Below are 13,544 nucleotides of genomic sequence, written 5' to 3' on the forward strand. Positions count from 1 at the left end.
TGAGTGACCAACCCACAAATTCCAGTCAATATCTGGGAAATTAAAATCCCCCATTATAAGACTCTCTGATTTACTGGCCCATTCTATTTCCCTGTACAGTATCTTATTATACTCATCAGAGTCATTAGGCCTATAGCACACTCCTACTCTCAATTTTGATTTACCTATGCTTATGTCACACCAAACTGACTCGACACTGCCCTGTCCATCAATGTCGACTGGCTTCACTTCCTTGGATTTTGTGTGTTTTTTAACTAATAGCATAACCCCTCCTGTCCTGTCTATCCTTTCTATACACATTGTACTCCCCAAATTCCAGTTCTGCATTCCTTATATCTGTGTGACACGTCTCTGATATCCCAACAATATCTGCCTTTGATGTTTTGAGCAATACCTCAAATTCATCAAATTTATTTACTAAACTCCTAGCATTGGTGTACACGCAAGTATACATGCACCTGTTTCTATTCTTAGCTACCCTAACACAACCCATGTGTTTACTTGTACCGCAATGAATTCCAGCAGTCTCTGAAATATCCTGCATCTTGTTTTTCAGGCTTCTGCTCATTCGAATAGAAGCAGTGCAAGAATCTCTTTCACCTCTGCCAGTGGCTACTGTTAATCCATTAGTCTTTGTCTCCCCCCCCCCAAGCTAGCAGTTTTCCGACCCACCTAACACTGCCTCGATAGCATCAGCAAATATTCTTGCACCCTTTCTATTTAAGTGTATCCCATCCCTGTAGAAGCAATCTCTCCTGTTAACAAGTACATTCCAGGCTGAAAAAAATTCTACCCCTTGAGCCTTGCACAATCTTTCCAGGGCCGAATTGATCGACAAGGCTCTCATCATATACTCCCTCCTATCGTGTCTGGGCAGAATTGCAGACACTTTCAAATTCAACCCTACTTCACGGCTTTTTTTCAACAGTGACCTGTACTTGTTAAGTAATTCCGCTGGTCTCCTACTCTTAATATCATTAGTGCCAACGTGTACAACTATATCACTTTTTGTACCCTTAAAAGATGATATCTGCTCTACAACGTCATCAACCTTTGCCCCTGGCAGACATACCCTGGTCCTGTTCCACCTATCCCACCAATGTGTGGAAAGTCCTCCATTATAAGATATTCTAATTTAGTGGCTTACTCTATATAGTTGTTTATTATACTCATCACAGCCATTATGCCTATAACACATTCCTATCCTCATTTTCCTTGTCCTAGTGCTTATGTCACATCAAGCTGACTCAATGTTGCACTGGCTTCCCAAGTCCACTGCATGCAATATCTTAGATTTTGTGTACTTCTTAACTAAGAGCATAATTCCCTTCAGTACTCGCCATATTCAAATTCTGAATCCCTTATATGTGAGTGACACCATGTTTCTGATATCCCCACACCGTCTGAATTTGATCAGTACTTCAATGTATAAAGTGCTGATAAAATCATCAAATGTAAAGCAATATTGTGCCCTACACTACCATTTACACAACAATCAATATTTTTCTCAGCACCAGAAGTAATTATAGTAACATACAAAAGAAAACTATCTGCAAATTAATTCTAACAGTGAATGTAACAAGATAATGCAATATGAATAATGTCACCTTTTTTTTTTTTTTTTTTATGATGGCCAAAGTATTTCAATTAATTCAACAAGAATTCATCATAAATTCTGATGTTTATATATACGTTTTCGCATTTGTTGACCTATTCATTCCAATGTAAAACAAATCAACGCATTGAAGAATACAAAATGTAATACTTCGACATTACATGAAATAAATGCTTTAAGGTGTGCATATCTATATGGCCTATACAAAAAACTGTTAATTTTAATAAATATATTATCACTCTGAGCTTCTGCCGAATGTACTGGAATGTAGCGCATCATCTGAAGCGAAGTTCACATTTTAATATGTAACAAAAGGAAGACTGTCTGCTTCCTTCCCAGACACCTATAAAAGATTGATAAAACATGCTTTCGAACGTAAATTTCTCTAGAGTTGAGTAAAATTAATTGCAACACCATTCATCAGTAATAATCAGGGGTATGCTGCCAATTTGTTAGAAATAGCCTCGCTCGAGAATTTCGGTTGTGGCTTATCGCCGTTTCATCAAACATTTTTTTTTTTTTTTCAAACAAGGGATTCGGATAATCCCCAAAAAATTCATAAGGGAATCACGCGATTCTCCCGATCCCCTCCTGTACACCTCCTCGTAATAATCCAAGAGATAATCTGTGGATTAATAACTTAAATAAACCTTGGGGGGGGGAGAAAACTTACATCACAAGTCGTGAGATTATTGCAGAAACCATTCTTCCACTGCGTGGACTCCAAGACCTGAGATTCCTTTCATAGGTAATCGTGATTAAAATGAAACATTTCAAATTAAGTCTGATAATCCAAACTTTCAAAGGTTTGTAGATACCAAGCGAAACAGGCAACTGTAATCCAAATCATAGTGCGCCATGTTGGAATGTTACGTCACTTAAAAACCACTAGTGGGCGGGAACTTAGAAATACAGGTTTAATTCTTATGGGACAACTACCTTTTTATTGGCCACGCATAATAAAATAGCACTGTAGTCATGACTACTGTTTGATATATCACGTGACGTGGAACTATTTTTCTACGATAAGTCCAAAAGGTTGCGTAAGCTTGAATGTGTTAAGAGGCAACCTTCTAACCCTACTACAGTGTTTGGCTATCATTGCGCCTACCAAGACGTGCTTGTGTTTTGCTACATGTTCTTGCCATTCTGGTACAGTAACTGATTGCTCAATCTCATCATGGATATTTGATTTCTGCAATGGCATTTAAGCGTAGAAAAGAGATCGTTGGAAAACGGTTTTTATCACTTTATTGTGGCTTGGGAAAATTAAAATTCGCCAATATATCTGAGTGGAAATGGCGAGCTGGAATAGTACGTGCTGCCTCACATAAGGATTCAAAACATCCCGAATTGACAGTAAGTCATTGATTATCAATTTCTTTTAGTTTATGTGCCTCAACTAATGTTATACTTTCTATGTAGATATAATTCAGTTATACGTAGACTTATGAATAACATCAATTTACCTTATAGCGAATTTAAAATTCAGTTTATATGTTGATTTGTATAGTGTTTTTGTTTAGTCTTTACAATCTGGTAAATTTTTTTGATCGCCCTTGATATCTAGAGCGGGTTGTTTGAAAACAAAACAAGTACACGTGTGCGTTGGAACTAGGTGCTCTTGTCTTTTGTTCGGTCTCGTATGATTTAACTTACAGTTAAATCATATTGTACAGTACCATATTTGGAATCTATATATAATTTTTACCCACGAAATTCATGATATGGTTATTAGTGATATTAGGTAACTTGAGTGTGTTCATTGCTGTTTTCAACTTTGGCACTAGAGCTAATGGGTGGAATCGAATTTGGAGAAAAGAATATAGATGCTATCAAATAAGTCAGTTTTAAGGTTTTGGTTAAATACCTTGTTTAAAAATCACATATTATTTGTATTGTTTGTCGGTGTAAGTTTATCGTTGCCTTAAAAAAATGACAAATGTAAATTGTTTGACTATGTAGGAGGAGTAGTAGTAGTAGTGGTGGCATGTGATGCAAGAAAGCAAGTGTATGAGCTTATGCAGCATCAGCCAAAAAAAAAATCACACCATTCCTTCCAAATGCCTGTCCAGTTCCTCCTAAAATTTATTTAACCTATCTAACTTCCACAACGGCGGATGGAATTTTGTTCCAGCAATTTTTTTTTTTTAGTTAGTTGTTGGCGCATCGGCTTGTGTGGCCATAATGCACCTCCCGAGGCGGGATTCGAACCCCCGACCTTTGGGTCGCCAGGCAGGCGCTATACCCACTCGGTCGGCTTCCAGCAATTACCCACCCGCTGGCTAAAAATAAATAAATTATCTGTTTATACTCCAGGACGACCAAACGGTCAGAGGAGGTCACAAGATAGACAGAATACAAGAAACAGCACCGTATTCAGCAGTCACGGGCTTGAACCCCGGTCATTCAAGGCACGTGTACTTATGTACCTGCGCGCCTGACCACTAGGCTACGAAAGGCAGGTAAGGCAAATTTCCTCACATCTATTCTACATCTGTCTTTTCTTAATTTGAATTTATGCCCCCTTAGGTTCGTAATCTGAACAAGTGGAAGCATCCCATCAGAATTCAGCATGCTCAACCCATTCAAGGCCTTGTACACCTCAATCAGATCACCACACAGGTGCCTAGTCTCCAGCCACTGCAATTTGCAGAACTTAAGCCTCTCTTGGTAAGAGGATCCCTTCATTCCCCTCACCAATCTTGTTGCCCTTCTCTGTACACGCTCAAGCAAATCTACATCCTTCCTAAAATGAGGCCTCCAGACCTCATTTTAGGAAGGATTCAAGGCATGTCCTGACCATTGCCTTATACAGAGGGACAATTACCTCCTTCTCCCTGCTAGCAAAATTCCTATATATCATTGACAAAACCCCATGACCTGCCCTGGCAGCCTGTCTACATTGCTCAGAAAACTTCATATCTGACTGCACAATTACTCCCAGGTCTTTTTCATTTTCTACCACCTTAAGTGTAATACCACACAGTTGGTACATTTCTCTGGGTTTACTTCTACCCATATGCAGTACTTTGCATTTGTCAAGGTTAAACTTCAGATGCCACTTCTTAGCCCATCTGCCCAAATTATCTAGTTCCTATTAGCATTAATAGAGGCATTTGATGCAAGAAAGCAAGCTTATGCAGCATCAGCCAAAAAAAAAAAGAAACCACTTCCACTTCACCCCTCTGTTCGTTCGAAATACCTGTCCAGCTGAGCCTTAAACTTATTTAGGCTATCAACTTCCACGACAAGGGATGGAAGTCTGTTCCACCAACCAACCACCCGCTGGCTAAAGGCAAATTTCCACACGTCTATCCCATCTGTCTTTCCTCAATTTGAATTTATGCCCTCTCAGGTGATTATTCTGAGCGAGAGGAAGAATCCCAACAGCATTGAGCATGCTCAAATCATTCAAGGCTTTATACACCTTTATCAGATCACCTCGCTGGTGCCTAGTCTCCAGACACTGTAATTTGCAAAACTTAAGCCTTTCTTAGTAAGAGCACCCCATTGTTCCATTTATTAATCTTGTTGCCCTTCTCTGTACTCGTTCCAGCAGCTCTACATCCTTCTTGAAATGAGGCCTCCAGACCTGTATACAGTACTCTAGGTGTGGCCTGACCATTGCCTTATACAAGGGAATAATCACCTCCTTATCCCTGCTAGAAAAATTCCTATATATCATTGACAATACACCATGAGCTACACTTGCAGCCCGTCTGCACTGCTCAGAGAACTTCATATCTGCCTGCACAACCACCCCTAGGTCCCTTTCATTCTTTACCACTATCAGTGTAGTACCACAGAGTTGATATGTTGCTCTGGGGTTGCTGTTTCCCATGTGTAGTACTTTACATTTGTCAATGTTAAACTTCATTTGCCACCTCTCAGCCGATCTGCTCAACCTTTCCAGATCCTGTTGCAGCAGCATAGTGTCAGTAGTGTCCTTGACAACCCTGCTTACCTTTGTATCATCTGCAAACTTCGACATTAAGCTTGATATACCATCATCAATATCATTTATGAATACAGAAAACAATAATGGACCCAACACTGAGCCCTGAGGGACTCCACTAATAACATTAGTCCACGAAGAGCAGTGTCCATTGATTACCACTCTCTCTCTTTTCCCCCTCAGCCACCCCTTTATCCACAGCAGCAATTTGCCTCCAGTGTCACACTGCTCCAATTTGCGCAGCAGTCTTCCTTGTGCAACAGTATCAAAAGCCTTTCTAAGATCCAAGTATATAATATCAAAGTTATTCCCTGCATCCAGTTCCTTTGTGACTGCATCATAGTATCCAATCAAATTGGTCAGGCAAGACCTCCCCTTAACAGAACCATGCTGGGTCTGAGCTATAACTGAAGTCTTGTCTAAATGATCCTGTAGTGCTTCTTTAACTAGTTATTTATTTACTAGTGCCTCCATTAATTTTCCTGGAACAGAAGTTAAACTCACGGGTCTATAATTACTTGTGTCAGCCTTTGATCCTCCTTTGTGAATTGGGGTCACATTTGCACATCTCCAGTCTGTGGGTACTTCCCCTGAGTCCAAGGAAGCTCTCATAATTATGGCTAAGGGTTTGCTTACTTCCTCTGCTGCCTCCTTTAATATAACTGGATAGATCCCATCCACCCCGGGTGCCTTTCTTGTGTTTATCTTCAACAATTTCTCCTCCACTTTACTCTCAGTTATTACAAGATTCTTTAGCTTACTGCTAGAGTTGAATACACCTCTGGCTTTCCCCTCGCTAAATAACTCCTCATGTGTGAATGTCGATGCAAAATATTCATTTAGTTTGTTGGCTACCTGAGCAGGATCATCAACAGTTGACCCATCGATATCAAGTGGACCAATCTGATTCATCCCCTTCCTTCTAGAGTTTACATAAGTAAAGAACTCTTTGCTGTTTTTCTTTGCATCCGTGCCAAAGATTTCTCGTAATCTGCCTTCGCCTGCCTAACCTCCTTTGTAATTTGGTTACAGATCAACTTGCATCTATCATAGGCTTCCGTGTCACGTGTTAATTTGTATGTATCCCATGCATTTTTCTTCTCTGCCATATGTCTCATTAGTTCATCTGACATACACTTAGTCCTAACAATATTTTTTAGTTGGTATGTGAAGCCTAGTAGATTCCAAGATAAGTTCTTTGAATGCTTCCCATTTTGCATTTGCTGTTGGTAACATCATCAGTTGGTTCCACTGTATAGAATTTAAATACTGTCTCAGTCCATCGTAGTCGCCTTTACGTAAACAATAACCCTTCCCTTTACCCCTAATGGTAGTTACCTCTTTGAGTAAATCCCACTTCAGCACACTGTGATCACTGCCACCTAGTGGTTCATTTATCTGCAGATTCTTAATGCATGAAGAATCACTGCTGATAATCAAATCAAGAGTATTCCTCCGTCTAGTTGCCTCCCGAACATGCTGATGTAGAAAACAATCATCCAATAAATCCACAAAAGCCTTTCTAGTGTGAGTGACCAGCCCCCAAATTCCAGGCAATATCTGGGAAATTAAAATCTCCCATTATAAGACTCTCTGATTTACTGGCCCACTATTTCCCTGTACAGTTTCTTATTATACTCAACAGAGTCATCAGGCCTATAGCACACTTCTACTCTCAGTTTTGATCTCCCAATGCTTATGTCACACCAAACTGACTCGACACTGCACTGTCCAGCGATGTCTACTGGCTTCACTTCCTTGGATTTTATGTATTTCTTAACTAATAGCATAACCCCTCCTCCCTTCCTATCCAGTCTATCCTTTCTGTAGACGTTGTACTCCCCAAATTCCACTTCTGTATTCCTTATCCCAACAATATCTGCCTTTGATGTTTTGAGCAGTACCTCAAATTCATCAAATTTATTTACTAAACTCCTAGCATTGGTGTACACGCAAGTATACATGCACCTATTTCTATTCTTAGCTACCCTAACACAACCCATGTGTTTACTTGTACCGCAATGACTCCCAGCAGTCTCTGAAATATCCTGCATCTTGTTTTTCAGGCTTCTGCTCATTCCAATAGAAGCAGTGCAAGAATCTCTTTCACCTCTGCCAGTGGCTACTGTTAATCTATTCGTCTTTGTCTCCCCCCCAAGCTAGCAGTTTTCCGACCCACCTAACACTGCCTCAATAGCATCAGCAAATATTCTTGCACCCTTTCTATTTAAGTGTATCCCATCCCTGTAGAAGCAATCTCTCCTGTTAACAAGTACAGTCCAGGCTGTAAAAATTTGTTTGCTATCTAAGCAGGTTCATCAATAGTCGAACCATCGATATCAATTGGACCAATCAGATTCATCCCCTTTCTTTTAGAGTTTATATAAGTAAAGAAATCCTTGCTGTTTTTCTTAGCATCTTTTGCCAAAGATTTATCATAATCTGCCTAACCTCCTTTGTGACTTGATTACAGACTAGCTTAATCTGCCATAGGCTTCTGAGTCGCTTGATAATTTATATGCAACCCATGCATTTTTCTTCTCTGTCACGAATCTCATTAGTTCATTTGATAACTATTTAGGCCTAAACCTTGAACAATATTTCTTAATAGGTATGAAACTTTTAGTAGCTTCCACGATTAATTCCTTGAATGCTTCCCACTTAGAATTTGCTGTTGGTAACATGGTTAGTTGATCCCACTGTACAGAATTTAAAAATTGTCTGAAACCACTGTACTCACCTTTACGGAATCAAAAACCCTTTCCTTTACCCCTTATGGTAATTATGATTAAAGAGGCCTGTGCGCTCTGGATTCACTAAATTACAGTTGCTCAGAGCGAAATGGATTCAAAAATACAGATTGTAACAGGTTTAATAATAATAGGAAATATACATACATTATATTAGATACAAACAAAGCTTTCGGTTGTTTAGTTAACCTTCTTCAGTTGAAATGAAATGACAGTTAGAATGGAGGCGTGTACTGCCAATCTTGTATGTGAAGTGCGTGGAATTGTTTGATGTTGAAGCCTGTGAAGTATGTGGATGTGGCCAGCGTTTGTCAATGGACAGGATCGTTGCTTCAGTGATAGGGTGGACTTGACAACCACTGTTCCTGTTCACTGAGGTATTGGAGCAGAGCATTTTATGTTTAACGACTCCAACCAGGCGTGGCGCAGATAATGGCCGGACTTATCCACAATCACGACATCGCGGTGTGGGTCAATGTCGTGGTGGGTTGCCCAAACGTGTTCAGCAATAACTGAGTGCTCTAAATCTGCTAAGCGGATTGCTCTTTTGTGTTCGGAAAGACGTTTTTCGAGCCGTCACCCAGTTTCCCCGATGTAGCAGCTAGCGCAGTCACGGCAAGAGATGCGGTAGACCAATCCGCTCTGTAGCAGGGTGGGGACAGGTGTTTTTAACTTAGAGATGAGGGATCGTAATTTTCTGCCTGGGAGTTGTGCGCACTTTATCCCATGTGATTTTAAGATTCTACAGACCTGTTGTGATAGGTTTGGGTATATACTGTAAGTGAAAAACTTCCTAATTTTGTTTTGGGCAACCTGGATTCAGATTATGCCAATCCTTCATTAGTAAGACAATATTCTTTGGTGTAGAAAATCTTTATTTATAAATTTCATAATCACAGGATTGCAGTACCCTAAAATTTGGATGAGAAGTTAATATAATATTTATACAAATTAGATTAAACAAAACATTGTGAAGAGTGATTTATTTTACATAGGTGTGGTATAAAGTATAATAAATTTGGAGTTTGTTTATTATCTGAAGGAAACAGAATAGAGGACCAACAACTAAAAGACAGTTAGTGAGAATTCAGGGTATAATGAGAAGTATTTGTTCAAGATGAGATGGAGAATCAGTAATTTATGGTGAAAAGAAATCCATGATGTCATCTAGAGGGTCAGTGTGAGATGATTATTATTATTATTAGCCATATGGTGCAGGGAAGCCTAAGGCTTATGCTGCACCAGCCAAAACAAAAAAAATTTCCGCATTACCCTGAGATAGAGAAAAGTAGATGTTTATGAAATGGTGGTACATAGACTTGATGATGAAAGACAATGGTTTTGAAAGCATAAGAATTTAATGAATTTGTTCTAGTCTGTAAGAAAGTCATTGCTGTTGTGTGAGACCAGATGATATCACAATAGTTAAAAACTGAAACTATAAGTTGGTTGTAGAGATTATAATTTTTCCAATCTTGAAGGCCAAGGAGGGGAGCTTGATTAAACCTAGAAATTTGTAAATCTGAGATATGGTGAAATCAATTTGGCAGAAGGGATGTAAGTCGTGTCAGTAAATTCAGTTGGAGAATTTCCAATTGAATAATTGGCGCGTAAAATAAGGGCAGAATAACTTGAGCAGAGTGAAAGTGACATAATTTCAATATCAGTTGATTAAAAAGTATATTATTTTTGTAACCAGATGAGAGGTGGGAATTCATTACTGTCAGTCAGAGAACTGATGAAGTTTAAGATTACCTTTAACATGTTGCTTAAAATACAGCTAACATTAAGGTAAACAATAAAATAGAAGCTGAATTAATAAGTTAGCTTTGAGAGGCACCTTGTGAACAGTAAAAAATGATAGCTATCTTCAGTTATAACGATTAAAACAGATCCAGTGGATGCCAGTATATATCATATAATGAGAGCTTGAAGAGAAGAAGATTGGTATGAATGGAGTCAAATGCATGAGAAATATCAAGGAATAAGTGAATCTTTTTGTTTTTCTTTGCCCAGCTTAGATTGTAAGAAGTGAGAAAATGGGGCTGGATTTGAAAGATCAGATTTTCTGGGTAAAGAAACATATTGGTAATTATTAATAATAAGTATAGTCTTAAATTTTACTAGTAAGTGTTGAGTTCCTTGGTTTAGCTTTATTACCCTATTTTTATATATACAGGGTTTCTCAAAAATATTGGCACAAATGTTTAGGGGAGGTAGGTAACATCTAAAGGAATGTGAATCACATAAGAACCCATAACCGGAAACGTCACCATAAGTCGGTAGACAGCGCTGTTCATCAGTTTGCGAGAGGGAAAATTTTTGGTTTACTCATTCAAGCAGTAGAAGAGCATGCATCGATATACGAACTGTGAGCTGGCAGACATGCACCTAGTGTATGGATTAGCAGAGGGCAATGGACGAGGCGTCCAACGAATTTATGGAGAACGCTTCCGAGAGTTGGTGAAAAAGGAGATAAAAAGATGGTGCAAAAGGAATATATTTCTTGAATAAAATGGTAGGAAAAGTACTGAGGCTTCAGCATTAGTGTGTCTTTAAGGCGAGGAATAACTGACCCAATGCCATCAGTTGATGACTAATATACCAAAACATTTATTTATATTTTATTCAAACTGGTAAGTGGGAATAGAATTTGGTTGTTCAGGAGATTAGTTTCCAAAAATTAGTAGCAAAAATATTAGCCATACCAAGAGGAAAGATGATCATGACATTCAATTCATTGAACATAGTGTGACATAGGAATTCCTGGAGTGCAGTTAGCTATTTCAGATAACTCCAGAAACCCCGGGCGACTCACATCTGGTGAGTATGGGCTTGGCACACCCAGGGTTCTGAGCTGGATATCATCATTCTTCTCTTTCTTGGTGATTCCTTTCTATTCTCTCTCTCTCTGGGTAACTTGGAAATTTTTTTTTTTTTTGTCTGGTTCAGCAAAAGCCTCAGGCTTCCTTGCACTGTATGGCTAATAATAAGCCTTGGAATTGAAGTTCATAAGTTCTGATTCTACTGAACAAAGATAAATAAGTATTGTAATTGAGTAACTGTCTTGAAATGACATGTTATGGAAGAGAAGAAAATGTAGTTATGTGTAGGTGTTTTTTGTGATGAAATAAATATACCAACTTGTTCAACATCCAGTGAAGGAAGTTGTCACAACTACCTAAAGGGATTTTGACAGGAATGAATACAAAAATCACAGAGCAAAAGATTGGGTATAAGGATTTCTTAACAATTCCTTCTTTTTTTTTTTTTTTTTTTATTTCCAGTGTCTAAAGATTCTAACAACAGCTGCAATTCTAATCAACAGTAGCCTTGTCAATCTGTCAAATCTGTGGGTTTAGCTGTAGAAAACAGCTAAACCCACAGATTTCATCTCAGACAAGGGGTTCTTCTGCTAGAATAGTGGCATGTCAGAGAAGTCTTATTATTAAAAGCAAATTATCGGAGTTCATGATTGGGCTGAAATTTACTTATGGGAAGTCGTTTTCCTATCTGGTTAAAACAGCTGGAAGAGGGGATAAATGCCCTAAGACTGAGGCAGTCTGGAGGGTGTACTCATAAGTAAATTTCAGCCGCGAAGGCATTACACTCATGAACTCCAATAATCTGCTTTTAATAATGAGAAAAAACTAATCAATACATCGTTATCGACTTCTATTGCCATTACCAATGACACACACCATCTGTTTACCGAGAATGCAGGGAGAAGCTGCAGGACTGGGAAACGTGTTTGACCACAAAAAGTTTCCTGTGGTTCTCGTGTTGGCTTTCTTTACCTTTGCCAACAACTCATCTGTCACCACATGCAGAAAAATGGCATTTGTTCAGTTGAAAGTTGATCAGTGAAGAAACCAGTGGCCATTATCATTATTCTTTTTTGTCAAGTTTCTCACATCAAATTCAACAGAAATGGATAAATTTCTATCCATGAAGGGAGTGTCCTGGGATAAGTACTATTAATGCATGGTTAAGTTTAATAATGCCACTTATGTAAATTTCATGAATTCAGTTAGTTAGATAAAGTTTTCACCAAAGTTTTTATGCTATATTGTATTCTGATATGATCCAGTGAGGTTCCTACGTTTATCAGTAAGGGTTAGACTTCATGCATTTCTTAATCTTTTTTTGAACTGTATATCTGTGGTCTCGTTTATGATATTTCCATTATGTGTAAGGTGTAGCTTACATTTTCTTTTTAAAAGGGCATTGAGGTATCCCCTACGTTTCATCTTGTACCCAGTGGCATCAAGAGCATGGTCTCTAGGAAAACACCTTTTCAAGTCCCCCTTTTTTTTTATAACTTTTAAATAGCAGCAAAGACTTGGGTGCCTTATATATAAAATTCCCTGTAAGCTCTATCTAACTTAAGTATATGTAGAATCCACTCTTGATTTCTTACTCTTTCTGTCTATCTGCTGGTAAAGCAAGAAGGGAATTACATGAATTTCTTATGATTTGCTACTCTCTTATCAGCCAGTTTTGTTTTTTTTTTTTTTTTTTTTTTTTTATCTTATTCATCTAGCCTTATCATTTTTATGTCTCATGTCAAACAGAGTACATGAGTAGCTTTTTTTTTTTTTGGAACTAATCATTTAATTCTATTTACTTATATACAAAATTATTTCAGTAAAGCATATTATATTGACACACAACCATACTTGCTTAATCACTTACCAGTACTATTTCAAAATCAAGGAAAAATTAACAGTCAAACCAGGATTAATTAAATGATTGTTCTTAATTTTATTTTCATTTCATATATATGAAATAAAAAGCAAACTGTTCATGCAAGAGCATTATGAAATAACACCTTTTATAAGATGTAACTTCAGCATCTGCCATTTCATGCTATTGACAACTTCTCAGTGAAATATTATGTTTTGTTAAATGTCCGATTATTAGTTTGTCTGCTTGTGAGATTTCCTATTTCGCTTTCATTTTAGAGACCTCAGAAGGAATAGAAGCCACGATTCCACTCCAGAGACGACAACATTAGACCTCAGCCACTTTCAAGATCAAAGGTAAAGGACCATCAAAGTCCACTTTCCTCTCAGAAACTCAATCCAAAGTGGTTTTATAATAATTCCACCCACTTTTGCTCTTGCATTTTTCACAGAATATGCCAAATTTATTAGCACTATATTTTATTCTAATAATTCAGTATAGTTATATAACATCATCTTCATTTTATTTAGTAGAC

The 13,544-nt window shown here is 38.1% G+C and overlaps 2 protein-coding genes across 6 annotated transcripts in view; one reads left to right on the forward strand and one right to left on the reverse strand.

Moving 5' to 3' along the window:
* Nucleotides 1–2,467, reverse strand: part of LOC150078357 (receptor expression-enhancing protein 1-like) — a 307,490-nt gene extending 305,023 nt beyond the window's left edge. For all 3 annotated transcript variants that reach the window (XM_090385092.1, XM_090385095.1, XM_090385096.1), the window contains exon 1: nt 2,289–2,467. In XM_090385092.1, coding sequence (XP_090241218.1) covers nt 2,289–2,320 — 32 coding nt within the window. In that variant the 5' untranslated portion in view covers nt 2,321–2,467. The remainder of the gene's footprint in view (nt 1–2,288) is intronic.
* Nucleotides 2,468–2,760: 293 nt separating this feature from the next.
* The window catches only part of LOC150078358 (uncharacterized), an 821,930-nt gene continuing 811,146 nt past the window's right edge, over nt 2,761–13,544 (forward strand). For all 3 annotated transcript variants that reach the window (XM_090384968.1, XM_090384969.1, XM_090384970.1), the window contains exon 1: nt 2,761–2,974. In XM_090384968.1, the coding sequence (XP_090241094.1) occupies nt 2,816–2,974 (159 nt within the window). In that variant the 5' untranslated portion in view covers nt 2,761–2,815. The remainder of the gene's footprint in view (nt 2,975–13,544) is intronic.

This window comes from Mastigoproctus giganteus, chromosome 11 (assembly GCF_048544385.1).
Source record: "Mastigoproctus giganteus isolate SK-2022 chromosome 11, ASM4854438v1, whole genome shotgun sequence".
Taxonomy (NCBI): Eukaryota; Metazoa; Arthropoda; class Arachnida; order Uropygi; family Thelyphonidae; genus Mastigoproctus; species Mastigoproctus giganteus.